Below are 26,988 nucleotides of genomic sequence, written 5' to 3' on the forward strand. Positions count from 1 at the left end.
GCCGCCTCGCTCGCCATTGGGTAGCCCCGACCACGCGGGACACGGGTGACACCGCTCTCGCGAGAGTTGGCGGGTGTATGTGGGGGCGACGAGCGGAAGTGCGGCCTTTTCCTGTGGCGGCGCGGTTCGGCGAGGATGAAGGTAACCCTGCGTCGGGGCGCGGGGCTTTGCCCTCGAGTGTGCGGGTTCCCCCGGCACAGATGGCCTTGGCGTTGCGTGCGGGGCCTCTGGCGGGGGGCGGTGTTCCCTGATGGCGGGGCTGGAGTGCCGTTGTGGGGCGGATGGCAGCGGATTGTTGGTGGCGCGACATGGAGGCCGGGCGGGCCCCGTTCTCTTAGGGGGGCCCCTGCCGCCGCTAGGACCCGGATTCCTTTAGTGGTCGTTAGTCCGTTGAGAAGGGCTTTTGGGGGCACGGGGCGTAGTAGGGATGCATCGCGTGTGATAGAGCGCTCGGCCTGTGCTGTTACCAAGCCATACTCGAGCGAGAATTGACGGGAGGCGTCTCCGAGGCTCTGGGCTTTGTACCAGCCCCCAAGAAGCACAGGTAATCACCAGCGGCAAGTGTTGCTCCCCTTAAGTTGCTTACACAGTTTTCTGGTACAGCAACATGTGTTGTGACGGGTTTGCAAAAGAAGAGGGAACAAGTTTCAGCTGCCTTGACTTTCTTGATTGCGGCCTGTTTGAAGGTGATCTAGCTCCAGCTATGATAAAGCCTGTTTGCTGTGTAACTGAACGAATAATAGTCCAATGTGGCCAAGGACAGACCTGACTGCCTGTAAGCGTGGTAGTGACAAGCTATAGCTAGTAAGCATTCGTGTAATCAGATGGGGAGATTTCAGCTTTGAAATGTTGAGATGAAGCAAGCAGATAAATACTAATTTTCTTTTACAGTGCTTCATGAGAAGTAAACCAAATGTAACTTTTTTCATTATTGTTAGCTGAACATATCTTTCCCAGCTACTGGCTGCCAGAAGCTCATTGAAGTGGATGATGAGCGCAAGCTGAGAACATTCTATGAGAAACGGATGGCCACGGAGGTCGCAGCCGATTCTCTTGGTGAGGAGTGGAAGGTAAGAAGTGTAGAAGTGTGTCAGAGCTGTATTCAAGGAGTTTAAATTACAGAATTTCTTCAGTATGCAGTTGTCACACTAGAATGCTGTATGGCAGGGATCCTCAAACTACAGCCCCCGTCCCCCAGGATCCTCAGTCTGGTCCCTGGTATTTACAGAACCCCCCGCCAGGGGTCGGGGGGGGGAGACCAAGTAGCTGCAGATGACTTCCTGCCACTTAATCTGTGCGCCAGCCCCCTGTTTAAAAAGTTTGAGGACCCCTGCTCTGTGGTGTATATTTGGCAGGTATGTTGGAAGCTTCTCTTGCTATATGTACTGAATTTGGTGATGAGGCTAGTCTGTTCTGCTTTGTTTTGTCTGAATGTTTTGGGGGGTTTTAAGCCTTGTGTTTTGAGTTTCATACTGTTTTTTGCAGTAGTTGTTGTTTGAGAGCTGTCTTGTTTTTCAGGACAAGTTAAATCTGTACCGTAAAACTGCTGATCCCTTCTTTACTGAACAAATTCAAAATGGCCTTCATTGTGTTTAAATTGCTGTTAGTGCATGGGGAAAAGCATGTTGGGCCTGGTGTATGGGCTTGGAATACTTGAGTGTTAATATGGACAGTCCAGCTGAATTTGGGTAAATTTATCTTTTGTACTGCAGCCTCCACAAAGAAGGCAATAAAAGCTTTACTTTTCCTTCTTTCCCATGTATCTCTGCTCCTTTTGCTCTTGTGCTGTGTGCAGATTTCCAGTTTTTGATGATAACAGGCTTTGGTTAACTTTAGCATTAAAGTAAAGCTAGACAATAATGGAAAAAAATCTAGTCAGGTGTAGCTTAATTGAAACTTTGAATGGATAGAAATTTGATAAATTTTTTTGTATATTGGAGGGTAAGTAAAATAAATGTAAATTCTGGTGGTATCTAGAGCTATTTCTGTTAAGTAAAATTCCTGAACCATTGCAAGTGGCGGGGTTTGCAGTGGCAGTAATGGTGACTTTTCCAAAATCACAGACACCATGTTCCTGTTACTTGAACAGTATATTGTAATATCCACCACTTCTCCTTAAAGTAGTAGAGACCTGTGAGCAACTAAGAAGTGTATTTTTGTGTTTTCATAGGGCTATGTTGTCCGGATCAGTGGTGGAAATGACAAGCAAGGCTTCCCCATGAAGCAGGGTGTCCTGACTCATGGACGTGTCCGCCTTCTGCTCAGCAAAGGCCACTCCTGCTATCGCCCCAGAAGAACTGGAGAAAGAAAGCGCAAATCTGTCCGTGGTTGCATTGTTGATGCCAACTTGAGTGTTCTGAACTTGGTCATAGTGAAAAAGGGTAAGAGTTTAGATGAACCAAGCAATAGGTAGAAGTAGGCATCTGGAAAGACACTGCTTGCTAGTGGCTGAGAAGTTGTGTGGAATGCCAATGTCGTCCCAACCTCAGAGTGTGAATGTATCTTGAAATGCCCTCTAAGCGTTAAGTTCTTGTAACCAGAAATGGTTACTGAAACGCTTTCCGTGTTGCCAGCAGTCTGATCACATTAAATTAGCAAAGTAGCTAGCAGTGGCAGTGTTGGCAGGTGGACCCCAAGGATTGTCTATCGTGCATTTTTATGCATTTTAAAAACTAAAATTGAGTATCACCAACAAAGCAGGCATTCAGTAGATGATGAATTAATTGGCATGTTTAAACTTATGTTCTTAAAGGTGAAAAGGATATTCCTGGGCTGACAGACACAACTGTGCCCCGTCGTCTTGGGCCCAAGAGAGCTAGCCGAATCCGTAAGCTGTTCAACCTGTCGAAGGAGGATGATGTTCGCCAGTATGTTGTGAGGAAGCCTCTGAACAAAGAGGGTAGGAACTGAAATTTTACAACTCTGCTGATAATTCCATGAAACCAAAGTGTCCAGCTTACTGCAGTAGACTAAGTACACTGTAGTAGTAGATCCAGGAGTTGACTGTCACATGGTATTTAAGCTTTGTCAGCTGTAACTTAGAGATAAGAAGTGGGGGTTTCTTGGTTGCCCCTTTCTGGTACCCACCTCTTCCCTTATGGTCTACTGTAGCACAGTTGGTTTTAAAATGTTTGATAGAATCTGGAACAATATTTACTAGTGGTTGTAAGGATAATACAAAAATAATTATTAATAAAGGAGAGTTAAATACGAGGTGGAACGTTTCTAAAACACTTTTGAGAGGTGGAGGTAAAAAGCAGTATGATAAAGACACTTAAGATTTTTCACCATTGCTTATGGCAGTCTCCAAAATGAGCTTTTATTGGGACCGTGCTATTTTTTTTACTGCCTGTCTCTTGAAGTGTAAGGTTTCAGTTGTGGGGTTTTTTGCATTTGATCAGGGAATGGAAAGGGTGAGGATTTTTAGCAGACAGCGCATGATAGAGCTTGGTTGGGTGAAAGACTGTTATTTTCTGCATCATAGGAACTGTTCTGTCCATTGAAGAATGTGATTGTGGTGGACCTCAGGCTGTTTCTTTTGACTTCTGAAGTCAGGCAGTAATGAAAAGCAAAATTGTACAGATGTCTGTGGTGTTGTGTTTTGTTTACTCATTATGGGCTATGTAGACCTGTTTTTTGGATACATATGACAAGCCTGTATAGACTTGTACAAGAGAGCTTTTTTAACACTGAAAACATAAATGATTTGTTCCTAAAGCTAGGTGATGAGTTTCCATATTCCGTAAGTGTTTAAATCTAGGGGAAATTTATTCTGCAAAGAAGCTAGAACTTTCCACAAAAAATGCAGGGAGTTGGAGGTGTATTACTTGCTCTTAATTGCCGATAACAGATCATGAGCATTAAGACTATATTTTGTTAATGCTACATCTGACAGTTGTTGATCACTTTTCCTGCAAAACCTGTCGAGGTTGAACTCTTGTTAAGTTGCTATAATGCGTAGTACACTAAATAATGTTACCATAACAGTGAATGGAACTTGCTTTTAAGTTTGTCACATGAGGCGTGAGGTCTCTTTGGAAGGTAATCTGCCACTTAATGCTAATTCATAATACCTTTTTTAGGCAAGAAACCCAGAACCAAGGCTCCCAAGATCCAGCGACTTGTGACCCCACGAGTTCTGCAACATAAGCGCAGACGTATTGCTCTGAAGAAGCAGCGCACTCAGAAGAATAAGGAGGAAGCAGCAGAATACGCTAAGCTCTTGGCCAAGAGAATGAAGGTGTGTTTGCCGCTGTAACTCAGACATATCAAATACCTCATACCCCAGAATCAAGGGAATTGGTAAACTTGGCTGTACACTTACAGCTGCTGTGTACTTGCCTCATTTTGAGTAGCAGTGCCTGAGTGTAAGTATAAACATTGCCAGTCAAATACATGAGTTTGGTCTTCCACCTAAAACCACAGTGACTACTAAAGGAATACTGTTGGAATATTTGGCATAGTACTTGAGTGTTCCGTGACTTCTAGATGGAAACTGAGAGCAGATAGACCTCTACTATGTTGTAAACTTTGCATTAGTATTTTTGGGGATACAGTCCATATTGTTTAAAGACATGGGTCTGTACAGGTTATGATCCTTGTAGAATTCCTTCTGATCTGTGAAGGAGGAAACTGTATTTTGCTTTATTGACTGAAGGAATCCGTTCTTTCTGGTAGCTTCCTTGAAGTTGTATTTTCTCTAGTTTTTTACTTTGTAGATGTTCCAAAGTGCTTGATTATGTACAATATCTCCATACTCATTTCGTGCTGCTTTGCTTTTCAGGAAGCCAAAGAGAAGCGCCAGGAGCAGATTGCAAAGAGACGCCGGCTTTCTTCATTGAGGGCTTCTACATCTAAGTCTGAGTCAAGTCAGAAGTAAAGATGTACATGATACTAAAAATAAACCCTTTTTGTGGTTAACTTTCTGTGTGAGACTTACCAGTGCATATTTTTACTGGCTGTCTCTTAAAATAAATAGTAGTCTAGACTAACTGCATCATGCAGGCCAAACTGCAATCACAGAGTTAAGTCTCGATTGAGTTCTGTTTTGAGAACATGTAATAAATACTCGTGTCTCCAGTGAGAAGTTCTGATTTATAATAGCCTTGTGCAAGCATGTTAAATTTTCTACAAGTAGTAGTTACTTGTAACAGCAAAATCCTGTGGGATGGTTCAACAGTGTCCCCAAGAACTGAATGTAAGCTAATCTTCAGGAGCTCTGGGTAGAACTCACTTACTAAGTACTGTTCCGTGGTTTGTTTGGGCTTTGTTTAATCTTGAGTACAGGATAGTGTTTCCAGATGAGGAATCATGTCACTTGCTTTCACTCTTGATTGTAAGATTTGTAAAACAAAGCCTTGAGCCGATTGTTGGCAGAATGAAGTGCAGTTAAGTCAGTCAGGCTCCCAGTGAAGTGGTCATAGCACCAAGTCTGTCAAGAATTTGAGAGTCTGCATAACTGTGTCATATCATTTAGTTTAAGTAGCCCTGCAAGGAACAGGGAGTTGAACTTAATGATTTTTATGGGCCCATTACAACTTTAGATAATCTGTGGTGCTGTATTTTGGCATTCTGCTCTTGAAATTGGTGCTGAATAGTGAGCATGGGTAAGTCAGCAATTAAAAGGTTTGACTTCACTTAAGGACAGAAACGTTACAGTACCCTTTATGTATTCAAACTACTTTGTGCAGATCTAGTACCAGGTAAGGGTGATGGGAGTTCTGCTCTGACTTGAGAATGCATGTTAAGTGTTTCATGTTAGAATGATCTGCAGCTAGTCTTAGTTGTTCTTAGAATAGTAATTGGGATCCACCTCAGTTTTTGTCAAGATAGGTGCTTCTATTTCCAGTATAAACGCTTCAATACATTCAGCTTTATCACAGCCTAAGAAGTAAGGAAGCTTTTATTTTTACCTTCCTGTGTGCATGGCAAGGCTCTTCACGTCAGGCCCCCACCTGACTGGCTAGAAGCAATTTTTTAACACACTGAATGGAATTTGTGTTGCAGAACCATGAGAATTGCTGACAGTAGATGCTGGGCACAGAATGACCAAATTGCCATCCTTGGATTTTTGGTTTGTTAGGGTGATGGTATACAGATCTCTGACAAGGGTAGAATTTGCTATGAAGCATCTATGTGCAGTAGAAGCCTCAGACCAAGAGAATTGGCTGAAGCAGTTACTCCAGGCTTCCATTTTAAGTGGCCTTTCACAACATAGCTGTTCAGGTGGAATAATAATAGATTATTTTTGAGTGACAAATCAACTACATAATGAGAAAAGGCAAAGAGAGTCAGCAACAGTTCAGCATGAGTTAAATAAGAATGCTGGCTAGTTTTGTAAAATTTTAAGAAGATACCATTTTACAGGAAATGAACAAAATTTACCTCCAAAAAACCACACCAATGTATGGAGGCCATGTTAAAGACATACAGTTTCACTTTAAACATGAGGTTCTTCACTTCTAGTAGTGAAGATAGCTATATAGGCCCTGTTAAGCCTGAGGTTCACTTAACACAGGAAGTGTATCTTTCACAGATCCACTTAAAATGTAGTGCTAGTCTTTCAGCTGCAAAAATTGATGTGGAAAACAGATTAAATCTGTATTTCATCTGGCAGATATGCTTCATATGACAATCTTAACCCGTTCACTGAATAACTTGCCTACATTGCAAATCTTTACAGTAAAGAAGTCTTATCACCAGGCTCTGTTAAGCAAAAGGGAGTCACATCTAAGCATGAGATTAGCACTCGCTAAATTCACAATGATGGAAATTTTACAGGAACATGCAGGAGAGAAATGCACAACTCATTCCTTAACACAGCAGCCTTCTGTTTTGCATCCTAGTAAAAGGTACTTGGAATTAAGAGGCAGTTGCATTGGTCAAGGTCACCAAGCACTGAGGTAAGTGTCTAAAGAGACCTGTGTCCTAAAAAAGATGTCCTACTCTATGGGCTACTAATGAGTCTTTTTTAAAAGCAGTGCAACTGATACCCAGTTGTATTAGTGGGTAAGAAGAGCGGGTGAGCTGCTGGTTATTTTTGTTAAGCTGTGGGTGAGAGTGTGTGGCCTTGTTAGAGCCAGGAAGTAATACAGCCTAACCCCCAATAACAAAAACCTTGCTGTACTGCTTCCCATCGGTTGTTCTCTTGAATCTTCCTTTGTGGTTCCTGTGCTGCTTTGTTCTCCAGTCCTCAGTTTGCAAGTGCAAATTGGGTATACCATGTCTTGGAATTGTAGAAGGGTTGGAAGGGACCTTGAAAGACATCTGGTCCAACTTTGATGAGAAGGAGAGCCTAGATGACATTATCTGGTACCCTCTACAGTCATGTCTTGAAAACCTCTGGTGATGTGGAATCACCTGTGTCCCTGGGGAGGTTGTTCAGGTGATTGATCATTCTCACTGTAAAATTTCTTCCATTGAAATGACACCTCTCCTGGTCAACTTGTACCTGTTGCCCCTTGTCTTCTTTCTGTGGTTCCTTTCAAAGAGAGGGCTTCTGTCTGCTTTGAATATGGGATAACGTCTCCCCTGAGCTTTCTCCAGGGTGAAAAGACCCAAGTCTTTCAGTCTTTCCTCATGGGGCATTTTATCCTGCCCTTTGATCATCTTCATGGCTTCCTTTGGACCCTCTCCAGTCTGCATCTTGAATTGCGGGGCCCAGAACGGGAGCCAGTACTCCACGTGCAGCCAGAAAAGTGTTGAGTGGGATGATCACATCTCTATCTCTGCTAGCAATGCCCTTGAGGATGCAGCTCGGGATCCTGTTTGCCTTGGTTGCCGCAATGGCACTCTGCTGACTCCTGTTCAGCTTGTTTCCTCCAGAACCCCCAGGTCCCCCTCGGCAGTGCTGCTGCCCAGCCACAGCTCATGGCCGGTGCTGGGCTCTGTTGTCCCAGGTGCAGGACTCTGCACTTGCCTTTGCCGAACTTCACACAGTTCCTGCGAGCCCACCCTCCCAGCCTCTCCAGGGCTCTCTGAAAGATGGTTCTGCTTTCTGACACCTCCACCTTGCCACCCCGTTCAGTGACACCAGCAAACCCAGCGAGGATGCTCTCCCTGCCATTGTCCGGATCGTTTATGTTTAACACAGGGCCCCGTACTGGTCCCTGGGGGACCCCACTTGTGACAGGCTGCCAGCCTGAGTAAAAGCCATTGACCAGCACCCTGAGTGTGGCCTGTGGGACACCTGCCTGCCCATCTCACAGATCACCCACCCAGGCTGTACCCTGACAGTGTGTCCAGGGGGAGGCTGTGGGAAATGTGTCAAAGGCTTTGCTGAAGTCCAACAACCCAAAGAAACAGAACACACATAAGACCAATACAATCAGTTTTAAACTGGCACAGTCTGAATTCAGACGGTATGACACTACAGGAAAAAAGGAGGAAAAAAATGACTGTAGAGGGATTTTTAAAGGACTGAGGACATATGTTACCATTGTCTGGGTTGGACAACCCAGGCCTGTTAGTTGAAGCTGCTGAGCAACTTTTGTAGGACAAGGCCTCAATGACAAGAGTCCAAGTACTGATAGCCTGATGAATAGAGACTTGTTAGAACTTGTAGGGCACTAGCCCTGGGAACAAAGGAACAAGCTAACTGCAGACCCCTGAGCCGCTACAGTTGAGGAGGCAACCAGAAGGACAGAGAAACAAGTAGCCAGGTAAGGGAACGGATGGCGCCGATATGTAACTTTGTTAATCAAGAAAGCCGCGTAGAAAGAAATTCCCTTACTTTGGAATAGAAGCTGTTGCTATGTCAAGGTAAACTAGTAAGTTCCTATTGTTCTAACGGTGTGCCTTAAATATCAACCAATCAGTGTTTTTTACGCTTAAGATTTAACCAATCAGTGTGTAATATGTAGATGGTAGAAACGTATATAATTGTAAGAAAATCACTAATAAATGGACAACTTGCTTGCTGTGTCCCGTCTCTTCATTCGCCGCAAACTTTAAATTGTCCTTGGAACAAGCAGTGTGAGATAGAAAACCAGCTATGCCCGAACAAGAAACCAGGTGCAGGGCAAGTCCTGGGAACCGCGGAATCAACACACTCTGACCAGCACACTCTGACCAGGCGCCTGCAGCATGCTCACCCGTCAGCGACACGGACTCCCTGACCAGAAACTTTTATCCAATCACCTCTGTGTAAAGTCGGGTGAGCGGTCGGTTTGTTATAAATTTGACCTGTTTGCTTAATAGAGGGAGCACGGCATGTAGCCATATTGGTGTGAGTGTTGTGACTTGGCCGACTCTCCACGGGGACCCTCTTCGTCTGGCGCCCAAACAGGGACCCATTTGGTCACTTAAATGCTGTTTGCTTTTAAATGCAGCAGTCTCTGTGCATTGGACCCGAAGGGAAGTTGTCCGATTAGGGAGCTGGAGGTCGGAGGTGGGTGGAACCTGGAAGGCGAAAAGCAGAGTCCAGAGTTTGGTGTAGAGCTGCAGATCGCACCCCCGCCGGTGGTAAGACCCTGACGAATAAGACACGGCAGGGCTCTCCGCTGATACAATTAAACTCTTAACTAGTATCCTCTTTAAGAGAGGCGAGAGCAATAAAGAAACAGAAGTGGAGGCTTTAGTTCGCTGGGCACGAAAAAAGGGTAAGATTCCCGAGCCTGCATTATTGTTTAGTATTACAGAATGGAGAGAAGTGGGAAATTGCCTCAGGGATACTACGATTGAGGGAGGTAAAGAAGGAGAAGAAGCTAAAGCATTAGGAGCTACGTGGTGGTCTATAATTAACACTCTGGAAACTATGAAGGCAGAAAAAAAAAGTAGCGGCGGCAGCCATAGAAGCGTTGGGGAGAGATGTGTAGAAAAGCCGGTGGAGCAGAAGGGTGATTCACCGAAGCCTTCTCTCTTGGCTACACTTTTCGGAGTTGGGCATACTCGTCCTATCAAGGGTATGTCCGCCGCTGCGTTCAACTGTGCCGGAGCTTTTAGATAAGACAGCGGCCAAACCGAAAGCTCCCCCCCGGCAGCCGGCGGTGACCGAGCCGAACCCGGAAGAGGCGGCCGGGCCGCCCCAGGCGGGCGGGGCAGCGGGTCACGCGGCACCAGTCACGTCAGGGCGGGCCGCAGCGCCGTGCGGTGACGCACCCTCCTCTTCCTGAGCGTCGTCGGACGGGTCTGAGGGGGAAGGCGGGGAGGAGCCTTGTGGTAACAGTACGGAGAAACCTTTACAGGAGGTAACGGATAAATTAAGAAAACTGGAAAAGCGGGTTGAAGTGAACCTGCCTACTACTTCAATACCTGCAATTCCTCCAGTTAGCCCAGCTACCCCGCCGATGCTGAACTCGAGCAAAGATCCAGTGCTACAGCATTGGTCCAGTATTGTTCGTGATGCTGTTTTGGAGGGTGACTGGCAGGTGACCAGCTCGTTAGCTTGTCCGGTACTTCCAGTTATGTGCATAATCTTGATGCACATAACTGGCACATGATTTATGGAAGGTTAATGATCAGATTTTAGCGATGGGAGTGTTGCAACCTGCTCTTCCACCTTTTATGACGGTCCCTCAGATTTGGCAAATTGTTGTGATAGACTTGAAAGACTGTTCTGTCTTTTTCACGATTCCCTTACACCCTGATGACACACAAAGAGACTCACTAACGATGATTTGCAACCGTTCCGATCCTGGTTGCATGGCACCGAAGCCAACAGTCCTCGAACAGTTCATCTATTGTGAAACAGACATGGGTTGTCCAAAAAGAAAAAGGGGGATATGTAGAGGGATTTTTGAAGGACCGAGGACATATGTTACCATTGTCTGGGTTGGACAACCCAGGCCTGTTAGTGGAAGCTGCTGAGCAACTTTAAATTGTCCTTGGAACAAGCAGTGTGAGATAGAAAACCAGCTATGCCCGAACAAGAAGCCAGGTGCAGGGCAAGTCCTGGGAACCGCGGAATCAACACACTCTGACCAGCACACTCTGACCAGGCGCCTGCAGCATGCTCACCCGTCAGCGACACGGACTCCCTGACCAGAACCTTTTATCCAATCACCTCTGTGTAAAGTCGGGTGAGCGGTCGGTTTGTTATAAATATGACCTGTTTGCTTAATAGAGGGAGCACGGCATGTAGCCATATTGGTGTGATTGTTGTGACTTGGCCGACTCTCCACGGGGGACCCTCTTTGAATGCCAAAGGAAAACACCTTGAAACCTAAAAAAAAATGGTAGAACATGTCCCTCTAAACTACTCTGGTAACCATGCAAATCCGGCCTCTGCTCCTCCCAGCGGTTTCTGGCTGCCACTTGTCCCCACAGAGCCACTGAGACTGGTAGGCAACTCTGGAAGCCTGTAGTGCAAACCTAAAAAAAAATTCAGGTCTGTTTTTTCTAAAGGATTGAGACTCCACAACCTTCCAGGCAACCTGTTCAGTGTCTCACTACCCTCACAGTTAAATATTTCAGTATATTTTCCTGTGGTTCAAGTTCATGTCCATTGCCTCTTCTGGCACAGGGCACCACTGAGAAGAGCCCAGCTCTGCCTCCTCTACTCCCCACCCACCCCATCAGGAATGTGGACACATGGATGACATTCTCCTGAGCCCCTGCCCCAAGCTTTCTCCAGGCTGAACGGTGCCAGCTCTGTCAGCCCATCCTTGCAAGACAGGTGCTCCAAGCTCTTCATCACCTTTGTGGCCCTTCCCTGGAGTCATCCCAGAATGTTCAGGAATGGATAACTGGCTAGCTGAAAAGGGTCACATAGACATAGTCCAGCTGGCTGGACAAAAATGCACATCGCTCTCAGCTTACCTGAAGTAAAGCAAAAATACACTATCCTTGGCTGTTCTTGTTACACAGTAAAAGGAATATCGCGGTGGGAAAAGAATGTTGCAGGTGGGAACAGATAACTACAGAAGAGAAACTAGGGGTGGGCTTGGTATTTAGGCAACTAACCAATAATGAGCTTAACTTTTGTAATATGTATGAGCTAATTATAACAAGGCATAAAAGGTGACTGTAAGGCACAATAAACGAAGTCTGCTGATCAGTCATATTGAGTGACTGTGTCCCCTCCGTCGCGACAGTTCAGCTCTCTTGTACTAGTCAGCCCAGACTTGGACATAGTGCCCAGATATGCCTCTCCAGCACTGAGGGGTGAGACAACCTCCCTCCACCGGCTGGCAATGCTCTGCCTAGTTCACCCCAGGACACTGCTGGCTTGCTTTGCTGTGAAGGCACCCTGCTCACTCACAGTCAGGTGCTTGCCCACCAGGAACACTTCTCCTGCCCAAGCAGTTTCCAGCTAGTCTGCCCGCAGCCTGCACTGGTGCATGAGGTTATTCCTACTGAGAGACAGGACCTTTGTGTTTTCTTTTAGATCCCATCAGATTTTCTCCAGCTTGTCAAGTTAATGAGTCTTCTTTCACTCCTCTTTGTAAACAGTGGAAGTTTGTCTCTACAGAGTTAATGGGTATTCCTGATAGTAGCTCTGAACAAATGGAAGACCAGAGCTTCTTCCTCAAGCCAGCTCCTTCTGCTCTTGCCTTCTACCATCACATTCCCTCAAGTTTCCCACCTGGTTTTGGCACAGAAGACAGCAGTTCCCTCCTCCCTATAGCTTCAAATGCAAATCCTGGGTTCATGCTTTGGGGATTCCCCAAATGCAAGATTTTGTTCCTGTCTGTTACATCCTCCCTCAGCAGGTCACCTTAAAGGCAGCATATTAGGAAGGCAGTGTAGTATTTTTAGCAGGTATTAAAAAGACAGCAGTGAAGTGACAAAAGCAATCTGAGCAAAACAAGGAAAGGCATTGTGATGCTGACAAGATTATAAAAATCCAGAAGACTAACTGTTCCTGAGCTCTCTAACTAAAAACAGGCCTGAAAAGATAATTTTATCATGCATCTTCTCCACAAGCTACCAGTTTGTGCTCCAAGTATCAGTTTTTTCAAAGAGAAAAGTCTTTAGGGTCTGGCATTCTTATTTTTACTAACAGACTAATAATAAAATAAAAATCAGGAAACTGCATGTAAACCTGGAAGTATGTTATAAGGCAGGAGGTCCACCAGTATCTCTTGCAACCTAGGACGCATCACTGAAAGTACTACTCTGTGCCCCCTTCACAAAGCCATCGAGAAACCAGAACTCTTGGGGAAGTGTCCTGCCAAGTACAGCCACCTACCGATCTGTTCCCACCCACTGATCAATGCTTTTCCCGGTCAGCAGGAAAATACAGCAGCAGCTCTATTGTCAGGAAGCCATGGTCCAAGACTTTCCTGCAGACAAGATCTTAATGGATTCTGCCTCCCTCAGCCTGTTTCTCAGTTCTTCTTACCTCTGCTCATCCTCATGGCTTGCTTAAGGTGCCACAGAGACATCCTCTCTCGTGATCAAAATCCCTACAAGTGGATCCCATCTTTTCCTCTCCCCCTGCCCCAACTGCTCCTGCTCTTTCTCACCATTCAGAAGTCCCTGAGGTACTATGAAACAATTCCCCAAAAAGGTAGATGAAAGTCTCTGCTTTTGCCCAACTATAGGCTGAATTTATACTTAAGATTAAATTCTGTCAAAGAGGTAAGTTACAGTGGCAAAAAAGCTGAACAATTTAAATTTTTTACACAGGATGCATACATACTTTATTCGGGAAATACATTAAAAATTGTTTCTTAGACTAGGATGTCTATATAGAATTCAGAATATGCAGAGTGCCCTTTTAAACTCAAGAAATATTTGTCAAATGTACAAAAGCGTTACAGAGAAACACTTGTTAATCAAAGCACAGTAAATGGATGCCATTCTTCAACAGTTCAAATCCGTCTCTAAGCCAGTGCAAATTTTATTGCATTAAAGAAAGCTTCCCAACTCACTTAATAAATTCATTATTTATTCACACTACATCCTTTCCATCCTCATTACAATAGTTTATTTTAAACTCCTAGAAGTTTAATGTGCTTCTAAAAAACAGCAAACAATCCCTTTTATTTGCACCACTGATTGATGCAGACTGAAAGAACAAATAAGAACCCCATCCATTTCTCTCCTTGTATGCATCACAATATACAGCACTGTAGGATACAGAACTAGAGTCCAATTCAACCATTCAGTTTCAAGACTTAAAAGTTACAAGGTTGTGTGTTTGTTTTTTAAAAAGTTCCATAATGAGAAGCTGATATACAGAAGGCATTTTAAGATTTTTATTAGTTAAAAGAAAAAAACCCCTTTGTTGGAAATGTACAGTTATATGAATGTAATGACCTGCTTACCATTTAAATGACCTGCTTACCATTTATATATTTAATGGAATATTGTTAACTGCGTTGAAATAATTGTTGAATAAAGAGTTTCAAAAAGAGAAAATGACTAAGTGGATTCTTCAGTTACTTACATTTTAACAATTTGTTTTAAAAATATAATTTCAATGATCTAATGTAATATACATTTTTAAAATATCCCCTATGTTGCAGTTATTCAAGGAAAGCAGTAAACTCAATGAATGGTATATTCTTCTAGCTGCAGCAATATAAAAAGCCATTAATTCACAGTTAAAATGGAATAAAATTACTCATTCACAAGTGCAATGTAGCTTGAGCTTAACCATTGTGAAATTCCACTAGGAACAAGACTAAGTTACTAGCAAAACAAATGAATGTAGTTTGGAACACATATACTAAATTATTTTCCATTAAAATTGTATTGTCTAAACTCGAGTTATACAAAATGTGAAGACACGACTATAAGTAACATAACGTATAGATGCTTCTAGTAACATGTAAAAGCTGGTACCTATTACTGTGCCGATACTGCAGTCTCTATACCTATGGGGCTTTGAAAGTTCTTACGTCTTGGTAATGTGACAGAATATATTTATAATTCACAAAGAAAAACTTTGTCACTTAAGAATCCTGATTCTAAACTTTTAAGACACTATTTGTTGTTTCAATTCTACAAAAAATAGCTATTTTGATATGAACACACAAGCTATATGTAACTGCTTTACAGCTGGGTGAAAGGTGCAGAATGGTATCTTCTCACCATAACTTACTGCAGTTCAACATCCTTGGGGCAACGGTGCAAGGAAGCTTCTCTGTGATAACTGTTCTTCCTGCACAAACTTTCTAAGTTCTTGGGCTTACCTGAAATTCATTAACGGTTTGCATCCACGTATACAATCAGTTTGCTTTACACCCTCACTTTGTGCATGCATTGCAGGTTTTGAAATTAACACTGATCTGCAAGCATTTTCTTCACGTTTATAGATGAGAATTCCAAACACACAGAGAAGAGCCATCTCCTCCTGAACACTGGCTGTTGAGTTACTAGACAGAGTATTTGGAGGCAAGAGTTTTGCAAGTGAGCAAAATGCTACTTTTTCTGCTTACATGGAGAGGAAAACAGAACCAAGATCAAGCTTATTGACACCCCTCCTTCGCAACACTTCATCAAGCTCATTCATGCATTATGGATTCAGATAAATTTGGATTACTAGGAGTGGGGTGTCAAACACACTAAGACACATTTGTAGGTGACTAACACACTCCTAAGTAGCCCAAGAAGTTCATGCTGTTACTGACCTGCAGAGAAGAACTATGCCTTTAGCACCCAATTTTCAGAAAGACAAAAGTGTTCACAATGCACTCACAAAAAACTTTTGAAGTCCTTTCGCTGTTTATTTTTGGCCAAATTTTCAACCATACAAATACCGAACCATGCTATGCTATTTTATGCCATGCCCTTTTCTTACGCATGCTCACAGTTCTTTCAGTGTTCAGATTAGGGAAGCCTGCATCTCAGAAAGTTTGTGTAGGAAGAACTGCAGTCTCTACCTTTTTGTAGGAGGAGACCTGAAAGTCAATGGAAGAACAGGCAGTGCCATCATGCATTTGAAAGGAGAGAAAGCAGCTAGGAAAAACCCACTCAGTTCTTAATTCCTTTCAAATTTTTGTGATCTTTTTTCCTACCAAAAAAAAAAAAAAAAAAAAAAAAGAAGCACCTCCTTAGATGAAAACTTAATAAACAAATTGCTTTCACAGATCTGACTTTTCATTTGAACTATGGACTTCACTCAAGAACCAGATGATAAGTTAACTATTAAAAACTAGGCATTAAAAAATCCAAATTAAAAAAAGCAAGTGCTTACTTTTGTCACTCTGCATTAAAGAATTAGTATCAATAGGCTGATTCAAGATTTCAAGTAGTCACATGCAGGACTTCTACCACAGGAAGGCAGGAACAGAAGTTGATTTGTAGTGTACAGAAATGCCAATATGCAGCAGCAAACCAAAGCAAGTTCAGTCCTGCAGCTGTGCTCTTCTCCTCAGGCTTTAGGTTTTCTTTTTTTTGTTTAGTGTATATATACCCAGGGAAAGTCTAACATTTAGCACTAGATGCTGTGACACAATCTGCTTTGCTGTTTCTACAGCAAATGAATCTGGATTTTCAACAACAGATGAGAAGTTTGTTTTGAAAGAAGGTAAACTGCTTACAGAATTTATTTTATAGTAGTATTATTTACAATGGTTTGTCATTTGGATGTCACCAATTTACAACTGGATGTCACCAATTACCTAAAACAGCACTCACCAAACAGATTTTCTTTGTAATTTAATGGGCTGGGAGAATTTAAGGGTAACGAAAACTTGATTCCTTGCAAGTTGCATCACATAATCATATGGTTTGTCCATTTAACACTCAAAAATTATCTTTGTATAGCTGTATGTTTAAGATCAGTATAAAATTATACAGGAAAATTTGCCATTTTGATTTGTAGAACTATCAATTTGTTTGGACGAATGCTTCAGGCAGATTTTTACTTTAAAAGGATGGAACCGCACATGTCAACTATGTAATAGAAGAAGAGAGGAAAATACAAAGAATCAGGCTCCACCCTTCATTGTGATGTAGGTTAGGTATCTGCAAGCAAACATGCATAAACCCAAATAATAAAGAATGAAAAAAAAAGACAGTGTGTGCTCTCCTGCTTTTAATTGTTGAGAAAGCACAGTATTTTCATCAGGAGAGAATCTGTCCAGACAATATCCCCATATTTACTTAGAATCAGCACTTTTAGACAAAATACAAGGAATCAGTCTAGGATGCAAATGTATTTTGTCACAAATAGTGCAAATCCTATGTTTTAGCCTCATGAAAAAACAAAACTTGGGTTTTCTTTTTTCATGTAAAAGCTGTTCCAGACAGATCTTCATCCCTCATCATTTTCAAGAATGAAAATTTTTAAGAAAGAGAGTAGCATGAAGTAAATACATTCATACTTAAGATGTGATTATAGTTTTAGCTATGCTCCTTTAACATGATATAGATCTTACAGGTGGTTTTTTTTCCTAGGAATAATTCCATCAGAAAAGCTACACCATTAAATTTCAGAAAAAAACCTGGAATAAATCTTACGATATTCCTCAAGTAACAGAAACATTTAAACTGTTGAACGGTATACAGGCTCTTCTGGTCAAGACTACAACTACTGTAGTCAATTACGTATGTGAGGTGACAAATTGTCTTACCTACTAGAAGCAATCAAAAAGTTAGATTCATTTTTTCATGCATACACTCAAGCACTTTGTTTGTGATAATATACACCTTGAAGACCACATTTTAAAATATATTTAAATTGAAATATTGAATTTGGACTATCAGTGCAAAATAACTAACCCACAGGCTAGCATGAAACCATGGACAGGATGATAAAGAATTCCAGGAAAAGACACTTTTTAAGCATACATGTATACAATATAAAGCATTTTTTTTCCCACACAGTATCTGTTTAACAAACCTTGTATGTATCCTAATGCCATATAAGTTTCCCATCTAATTTTTAGACCACCACCTATTTCTGAGCTCTTAGTGTAGAATGCTATCATTCTTCTGGAGAAACCAGCAGTATGTTCATAAGATCCTGAATTTGTGATATTGAGAATACAGGAAAACTGAGTGTAAGCTTCTGTTTTTTACAACTATAGACATACATTATGAAAAGATCAATCAAAGATAATTTAGAACACTGACTGGGCAAGGGTCAGGAGAAGGGTAGCAATTTTAGGTACTATAATCTGACAAAAGCAAATGCATTGCAACTTCCAATCCCAGGACTCAAATATTTACATACAAGACTTAAGTATTCTGCTGCAACAAAGGTGTTTCATTGGAATACACAAATATTGCTGGCCCTTAAGAAAGTCACCAACTATAGGCTGCTGGTTAATTATCACCCTTTTGAACAACTTGGTATCATGGGGGAAAAGATTTGAGGGAGGAAAAGGAGAAGTATATACAGGGGGAAAAAAAGCAGGTCAATCACTGAAACCAATTCACCCTATTAATGCAGTCTGTAATCACTTTAATGTATTTCACACTGTGTCTCATGAGATGAAAGACAAGAATGTATGTTGTAGCTTAATGAAATTGCTTTGTCAAATTGCTCAATTATCACCTTTTGGGATTCAAAGTGTATATCACCATGCTCCTGGTTTGTTCACCTCTACTTCTGTCTCACTGAAGTATAGCATGTGTCTTCCTCATTTTTATATCAAAGGTGCTCCAAAGCACTTCCTACAACACTCAACCCTGCTGCTTGGTGGAGCATCTATTTTCTGCATCTTTTCAAGAACATCCTTTGGTAGATTTTTATGTGCAAGTCTGTATTCACTATCAAAGACCTCTGAAATAGAAAAAGAATGGTAGAAGTTATTAAAGAAAGAAACCCTGTACAGTGCATGCTACTGTTAATATTAAATACTTCTGGTCATTTTTATATAACAACAAAATAATTAACTTAATTAGCCACTGATTTATTTTTTTCAGAATGCATCCTCTCAGAGAACCTGAAAAGCATCTTCATGCTGGAGCATCACAGAGCACCACAGTAGGTGCCCATTACCTCTATCACAGTTTAGCTTGCCTGTTCCCAGGGTATTTCCCCTGCCACACCCCATAAGGGAGTCCCTTCACTTGCATACTACCAAACAGAAGTCAGTTTAGAGGAGATGAGGAAAGGGTGAGCAATCAGGTGGCTAGATGTCATAGGTCTAATATTTGGGTCGGAGAAAGATGGACCAGACTGGGAACAAGTTTTCAGACACGAGGAGTTAAAGCTTCAAGCTAATACATTTTGTTTAGATTAACCGATTACTGGTTTCAAACAAAGTCAGAATTAATGGCCTCATCTGAATTACATTTTCATAAAAGCAACACCTAATTGAAGAGTGACAGCCCTGTACTTTTCACTATAACAGCTATTAAAAAGTTAGCTGGAAAGTCATAGATGAAAAGTCAATTTTATACACTAGTCTTCATATAAAGTACTTATATATTTCATACACAGACACTATGCACTTCACAGTATTTTTCGCTTACCAATGTCAATGTTCTCTCTTCCAAGAGACACCAGAGACAGGAAAAGAATTTCTCTGTAAAAACTCCTAGGAAATATTTTAAAGGGCAAGTCAATGAAAGCACCAGCTATCTGAAGTTTAGAAAGTCAATGTTGAAGACACTAATCTTCCATTATGTAGTTTCTGCAACTGTTCCGTTAATCTTGCTTGTGAAGAAAGTGATCTATCTACATGATTACTAGCTTAAGGTTTTCTCATGCCTGAGTATTTTTCCTTAATGCATGCAGTTATGTTATCGCCAAATCCCAGCAGTTACATTTTCTATGAAAAATCTCTTTGATAAACATGCCATAAAAACTCCAGAAACCCAAGACATATAAAATTAAGCACCATTTATTAACTCATTCCTGCCTCATGGTGAAGTACAGGGAGCAGTCTTATTTTAGATCTCCCACACTTTTTGTTTTAGGATGTCACCATCTGTCTCAGAACTAGGTGTCACTGAACAATTTTTTTCTTGTGGAACTCAAAAGATTCTCCTCTAGGCAGATTAATTCTTGCTTCTTTTTAATAACTACAAACCACAGAAGCAAAGGTAACTTAGCATGACAGACTCCAAACACATCTTGTATCTGCTGTAATTTATTTCAAAAGCTATGCTTTTGTGGGAAGCCCTCTTTGAATTGTAGTGTAGATGGAAAAATGTACCGTACAAGTGTTATTTACATGTCTCCCTTTGTTTGTGGATCATGCAGTATCCACTTTTCTTAGCCAATTCTCCAGGCTGGTAGAATTTCTATAGATATAACTAGGTAGTTTGGAGAATACTCCAGACACTGCAACAGGATGCCACATGCTTGTATTCATCAATTTGCTAGATATGGAACAACATGAAAATCTGCATAATTGACATCTGTGTTTTTCTTACTCATTTGTAAAACGTCAGTTTTGATAACAGAATTGCATTTAACTATTTGGATGAATTATGCATCTAGCTACAGAATGCACCTGTGTGTAAACATGGGCATAAACAAATTCACACAGTGTTTAGTGGACACAAACGAAACTGAATATTCCCAAGAGGTCTTTATGGAATAATCATTATGAAGTGTATATGGTCTGATCTTGTTTAAGTTTGAATGGAGTCAAAGTAAGAACAAATCACCCCTTTACCTCTGTCGTTTCACATCTGGCTTAACTTTCTGTAGGAGGAGGTTGATTGGTTTAACAATGTCATTGTGTTGAATACTTAGTTTGATGTTCTCCAACAAAGTGTTTGTTGCCAGCTGATCTTCTGCCATTGTGGAGGGTCTCTTTTCAGAAGAATCTGGGAAATGTAACCATATAGATTACTAGAACAGTGAAGATATTTTTTTCCACTTTAATAACCAGAAGGTATTTCAGAAATTGAGATACATATACAGAACCTCTAATCAAACTACAGAACCATATTCAAGAGCTCCCACATGACAGAGAAATACAAGAGATTGAAGAGTATCCAGCATCAGATGTTGCCTGTAATGTTTTTTTAGCTCAGATTTATCGTTGTACTTCAGTTTCAAAAACTATGTTCAATCCAATAAAGTTATTTTTTACACAAAAAGAAATAAACCAAAAGAAAACACTGTCACATTTCTTATCAACGAAACTTCTCTTATCAAAGACCTTCCTAAAAGCCACCTAGAATTTATTGATAACTTTGGGCTACATGGTAATGCACAGTTGCGTCAAACAGGAAAGAAAATTATCAGGACATAAACCATCATGATTTTTTGCTTATATTACCATTTCCAGAAAAACATTGAACTATTATTCTTTGGAAAACAATGACTTATGAGGGAATGAGTCCATTTACTGGCAAAAAAAATAAGGCTACAAATTAGGCAGCAAGAACATGGCACAAATGAAATGTAGACTTAGACTGAAGCCAGTAATCAAAATCACACCAGCCTAAAGTTTTCATATAACTGACATATATGATGGCTTACAAATATAATTTCCTGTTTTCCATATAGTTTCTGACACTGCTGTAGACCCTATCTACAATACTATCACTTTTCTTCAACATGTAAACCAGGCCTTTTGCTCCTTTATTTACATAAGAAAAATATATTTCTGCATCTTCATTCACATCTGAATGCTTTAGGGATGCTTTTCATGTATTGTGCTCAAATCAATATGCTTTTGTAGAAACTAAAGGAAACATCACATCTTACCCTGTGCTCTTGTCTGTAATTTTCTGATCAGCCTGTTTATTTTTAGGACTGACTTCAAATACACCCTTTTTTCTTCCTTAGACCCAGAATATCCATGCTACGTATTTTTTAGCATAGTTTTAAAAATTAAATACAGGCTGAGAAGTTTAGGTTGATGAAGGGGGTTTTGCTGATCAGAAGTAATGAAATTCCGAAGTTCTCATAACCAGTCTGTCTGTCTTTTGTTCATTATGGCAGACGATGGCTTTCTTGGACCTTATTTTTTGACAGTCAAGTAGGCTGCCAAATGTTATTAATGGGGCTTGTATCTTTCATTCATCTATAGAAACACAAGATACTTTTCTGTAATACAGTCTTCTTTTTCATGCCTGCATAGATATAACCAGATAATGCACTGAAACACTCAGATCAGGTGAAGCTTATTTAGCACCATATCTAGAAAAAATCCTCCCACTCTGTTTTTAAGTGTATGACATATAAAGGATGAGTGACATACCTTTTCACACAGATCAGGAAGATATTTCCACAAATAATTTGACACTGAGACTAATGTTTACTACCTAAAGGAATGTGGATGCTTCACACACTAAAAAAGCTTTCCAACTTGATAGGCTGTGTACACTCCAGACACTACAAAACTCTTTCTTTCCACAGCTTCTGCTCCCTCTGCTTTCTGTAACATTTGTTTTACTTACTGAGATTTCTCCAAGATATATACAGGGGCTCCCCTGGCTCTTGGTGGAGGTTGATATTGTCCCACAGAAGATGGATGTATACTAGCTTGCTATCTTGAGCAAGAGATGTCAAAGGAAGCTAAAAAACATGAGGAAAGGGAAGAAGTTTTAAAAACAACAGGACAGTCTTACTGTTTAAAAAACCTGGTTTTTGACTCATTTTGGAAACAAAGAAGGTTTACTTTCTTTATCTTGAATCCAACAAACAGAAAAGTTGATATCTTCTAGAGGAAACTGCACTCAACCAGAGCAAAGTCACAAGAATCGCAACATTTAGTTCCCTTTTTTTAGTTTACACTAGTGTATGAAGACCATTCAGTCTTCTTCTACATCTATCTGAAGAAAATATTTATGGGTATTGTCCTGGCTGTGGCTGAGGTAAGAGTTCATTTTCACCTCAGTAGCTGGTGCTGTGCTGTGTCTTGGATTTGGTGTGAGAGCCATGTTGATGGCACATGGATGTTTCTAGTTGTTGCTGGGTGATGTTTGTACCAAGTCAAGGACTTTTCAGTTTCTCAGGCCCTGCCAGCCAGAGGGCTGGAGGGGCACAGGGAATGGGGAGGGGGCACAGCCAGGACAGCTGGCCCCAACTGGCCAAGAGGTATTCCATACCATAGAATATCATGCTGAGTATATGAACAGGGGGGAGTTGACCGGGGCCTGTCAGTTGCTGCTGGGGGACTGGTTGGGCAGCAGGCAGCAGGTGGCAAGCAACTGTATTGTTCATCACTAGGGTTTTTTTCTCGCTTCCCTTTGGATTTTATTCCTCTCCTCTACTCCTTCCTTTTCATTATAATTGCTATTACTATAATTATTGTTTTGGGTGGTTTCCTCCTATTTTATTTTAATTATAAAATTGTTCTTAATCTCACACCTTGGCTTTACATTCTGTTCCATTTCTTCTCCCCATCCCCTCAGGGGGCAGGGGGAGTGAGTGAGCAGCTGCATGGTACTTAGTTTCAGGCTGGGGTTAAACCATTACAAGCATATATCCAAAAATGTTTTTTGTGCACCAAACACGTTACTTAATTTGTACTGCTTATCATGCCCTGCCTTAGTATTTTCTGACCTGATTAAGACCTGGTATGCACGTCTATGTGTTGGTCTTCCCATCAAGAAGAAACAATCTGTATTTGCATACAAATATGAACCATTTCTTCCCATGAAAAATATATATCACTCAAAACCATAGTTCTGTAATCATTTTGTAATTATAAGTGCCTCTGGAATCATTAATACAACAAGAATTAGTGGACATGAAAACTGACCAATAGTGTGCTGATTTAGAGTATTAATTACAAGGTATTTATTATGTCCCACCTTGTGGTTTTCCCTGATACTACATTGTATTTTGCCAGTATGCTTTAACTTTCATTATTATTGGTCTTCAACTACATTTCCTGGAAGACTGTTCTTGGTTCTGCGTGGGTTTGTTAGTTGTTGGGTTTTTTTCAAATTGAGGGAGAGAATTTTAAAAGCAAAGTTCATACATGTAGATAGGAAAATACTACTTTTTTGCATGAATCATATACTTATTAAATTTGGTACTTACATACACAAATTATATAGGTTTCAGAAAAACACCTGCTCCTTAAATGGGAAAAGCAAAATACTAAAACCACAGCATCCATTCTGCGTTTTTGTGTTCTATTCATATAATAATGAAACTTGGTGGAGTATGAATAGTAAAAAATATTAGTTTAAAAGAATAAAAAATATTGACCAATAACTTAAAAGGTTTGTATACTGAAGTATGTAACCCACACTATGTGGATTAAAACGTATTGCAGTTTCTGAGTTCTCCACAGACACGTCTTGTTTCCTTCTATATATCAGGCCTCTCTTTAATGAATTCTAATGCCTGGCTTTTTAAAAAGAGAACAGCCTGACTAGAATTTGAATGCTATCTTCATTCATCTTTCTTCAAGATTCCTTGCAGAAAACAAACCTATCTGTATTACAAAAAAAAAGGAACCCAGATCCAAGCTACTCAGAAATTACTTACCCACTTTTTTTGAAGCAAACTCTCACATTTAGCTTACTCTAATATCTGCAGCTCTAATTTGAGGAAGCCACTTACCTGCACTCCATCATTACAGTGTTCGGATGTTAGAATGAGTCCAGGTAAGTTGCTAGGTAGATCCAACCGCCGGAAATACCAAACTAGGTTCCAGAAAATTATGGGGTGTTGATTGATGAATTTGGATGTATGAATTACTTGCTCTCCCTCATTTTCCAACAGTGATTCAAGCTCTTTATGCAGTACCAAAGGACTCAAGTAGGGCACAGATACAGGGAGAGGGTTAGGTCTTTTTATTAAAGGATCCTAAAAACAAAACAATACACACAAAATAAAATCAGTAATTTTTTACAAAATAAAAAAAAAATTCTTCCAGAAATATGCTTCAGTATTACTTGCCTAGAAAATCCCTGATTGCACAGTTTCTTTTGATATTTGTACTGAACACACAACAACTTTAGTAGCATCAGCAGGTTTGACTGTTGAGGTGTTTCTTAAAGAAGAAGAACTTAAGCTCTATTATGTGAAAAAGAGAAAACAGTAATTTGTTCTAAGGTGTTCCTGACTGTGCAGTTTCAAGCTGTCTCAGCTGGTACTAAGCCAGTGGTGATGGAGATTGCAGAAATATGTCAGTAATTACATCAGCTATGGAACTGAATCATGAGTTCACGTTAAGACAGCTTCTTGCCAATAAAAAGCACCAAGAGAGAGGAGAAACACTGTTTCACATGTAAGAATAATGCAATAGTCTCAATCCTGCCTCTTACCTTCTCCCATACACTCAGTGGGTGAGCCTACCAGAATACAGAGGAGTGCAAGTAAATAACGTCAAAAAGGAACAAAAACTTTCACTCTTGCAACAGTGTGTTGGTTGTACTACCGTGTTTAGTCTGCTGTAGAAGTTGTGTTATTTTTTAAAAGAACTTCCAGTTTCAGAAAGACAAAGGGTAGCTTCATTCTGCTAGGGAGAACATTTCAAATCAAGCAGCACTGTTTGTATAATGTACGGAAAAAGCAATTTTAGATTAACTGAACCAAGATTTTTTTTTGTCATATGAAAATATGCTTGGCCATTCCCATTCCCCAGATGGACAAGAATGCTAGTAGTAGAACATTATTAATTGTAAGTTTATTGTATTCAGTATTTTGCTGTCAACTGAATGTGCAGGTTCTAGACGTACCACAACTTCTTGCAAACTATTTGGAAGGCTAACTGTTGAAATGCCATGAGACGGTCTCTGGGAAAGATCAATGTTTTGCAGTGGACCTCCAACACTGTGGCTCCGAGTCAAGGACACTCCCCTTTTTGGTGGATTATTGGCAGATGTCTTCAAGGTTGTGGGATCTTTACTCTGTTCTTCTGTCACATCACTGTTTGGATTTTAGAAGAGAATATGGTAATATGAAACTATTCAGCATTCCTATGGCAACAGGAAGGACACAGAGAAAGGCTGCCAGGTAAGTTATCCCAAACCAAGTTTCTCGATTAATAATATTTGCCCAGTTAGCTCTACCATTGAGGGAAAACAAAACCAAATGCCTTTAAAAACAGTACAGCCATCCCTCCAGAAAAGCAGCTAGGTATAACCTAAGACATGAATCTGAAAGCAATTAAGTTCTGTATGGGTACTATTGCTCTGGTACAGTTTCACCTTGCTTAGAAAAATGGCAATGTACAGTTTTGTCAACACACAAAGATTATCTTGTTCTGACTATGCTCCTTTTTCCTTTCCCTTAAGTTTACTTCCTCTAAACGCCATAAGCAGAGAGCAAAAATATTATAGAAAACAATTTATAAGTTGCATGCTAAAATAGCTGAAAAACTAAAATTGGAAGTGTCAATGTCATCCTACAGGATAATTTAGGCAAACTCCTACTACAGGCTTGTCAAACTTAACCCAAGCAATCAAGCTGCTTGCAGATCTGGGAATATTTAATTTGTGCCTGTTATAACAGAAACAATGGATAAAACCAATCCAACTACAATACAGAAGAAAAAACATCAAGTGAAACAGAAGTGCCTGCTTCCAAATCTGCAAAGAGAGGGAAGAGATTAATGTAGAGGTGATCTTCACTCCTAAGTTTGACTTGAGTTAAAAATATCCTACATCAGAGTTAAGAGATTAACATAAGCAATACTACTTTTCATTTTTAGAGTATTAAGACTAAGTACTATCACGTTGATTGAAGTTTTAATAGTCTGACACAGGCATTAGCTCATTAGCTTACAGGTACTGATAAGAATTCCCAACTGAACAATGATTTTAAAAAAAAACTTTACAACAAAACGTCAAGAAAACCCTGCAAAAAGGTCACAGTTCAGAACAGCACTGTTTCAGTTCTTCATTCTACCAACATGACACCTTCTCCTTAATGCTTTTTTCTATAAACTGTTTCACAAGTGGTATTGTTTTTCTGAGTTTCAGTTTTACATCAGTGTTAATTTGTCACAGAATGCATGCTCAGTACCAGCATCGAGTGCTCCAAGACCTTTCCCTCAAAAAAGAGCATTCCAGCAAGTGAACTTCTTTTTCCCCATAATGCTGTGTTGTCCTTCTTGTTAAATTCTAAACTCAAGCAAAGGAGAAAGTTCTGTGTGACTTTAAAAGGTGAGTGCGTTCTAACAGTACCGAGTAGAAGTTTTACTTACTACTCAGTAGTGGATGGACCTGAAGGTTTATTTCTATAGTTTTATCTCTAAAACCTGCTCATTTAGTGGAACCAGC

At 40.7% G+C, this 26,988-nt stretch overlaps 2 protein-coding genes across 7 annotated transcripts in view; one reads left to right on the forward strand and one right to left on the reverse strand.

Moving 5' to 3' along the window:
- The first annotated feature begins 23 nt into the window (after positions 1 to 23).
- On the forward strand, positions 24 to 4,918 carry RPS6 (ribosomal protein S6). Its single transcript, XM_056325374.1, has 6 exons — positions 24 to 141; positions 939 to 1,070; positions 2,171 to 2,381; positions 2,753 to 2,899; positions 4,083 to 4,240; positions 4,784 to 4,918. The coding sequence occupies exons 1-6, from the start codon at positions 136 to 138 to the stop codon at positions 4,877 to 4,879; spliced, it is 750 nt and encodes a 249-aa protein (XP_056181349.1). The 5' UTR covers positions 24 to 135; the 3' UTR covers positions 4,880 to 4,918.
- An 8,639-nt stretch (positions 4,919 to 13,557) lies between these two features.
- Positions 13,558 to 26,988, reverse strand: part of DENND4C (DENN domain containing 4C) — an 80,083-nt gene continuing 66,652 nt past the window's right edge. For all 6 annotated transcript variants that reach the window (XM_056325377.1, XM_056325378.1, XM_056325381.1 and 3 more), the window contains 6 exons: positions 25,444 to 25,633; positions 24,323 to 24,568; positions 22,204 to 22,321; positions 20,466 to 20,619; positions 19,315 to 19,379; positions 13,558 to 18,619 (listed from right to left, as the gene is read on the reverse strand). In XM_056325377.1, the coding sequence (XP_056181352.1) occupies positions 18,483 to 18,619; positions 19,315 to 19,379; positions 20,466 to 20,619; positions 22,204 to 22,321; positions 24,323 to 24,568; positions 25,444 to 25,633 (910 nt within the window). In that variant the 3' untranslated portion in view covers positions 13,558 to 18,482. The remainder of the gene's footprint in view (positions 18,620 to 19,314; positions 19,380 to 20,465; positions 20,620 to 22,203; positions 22,322 to 24,322; positions 24,569 to 25,443; positions 25,634 to 26,988) is intronic.

The sequence above is a fragment of the Falco biarmicus genome, chromosome Z (assembly GCF_023638135.1).
Source record: "Falco biarmicus isolate bFalBia1 chromosome Z, bFalBia1.pri, whole genome shotgun sequence".
NCBI lineage: Eukaryota > Metazoa > Chordata > Aves > Falconiformes > Falconidae > Falco > Falco biarmicus.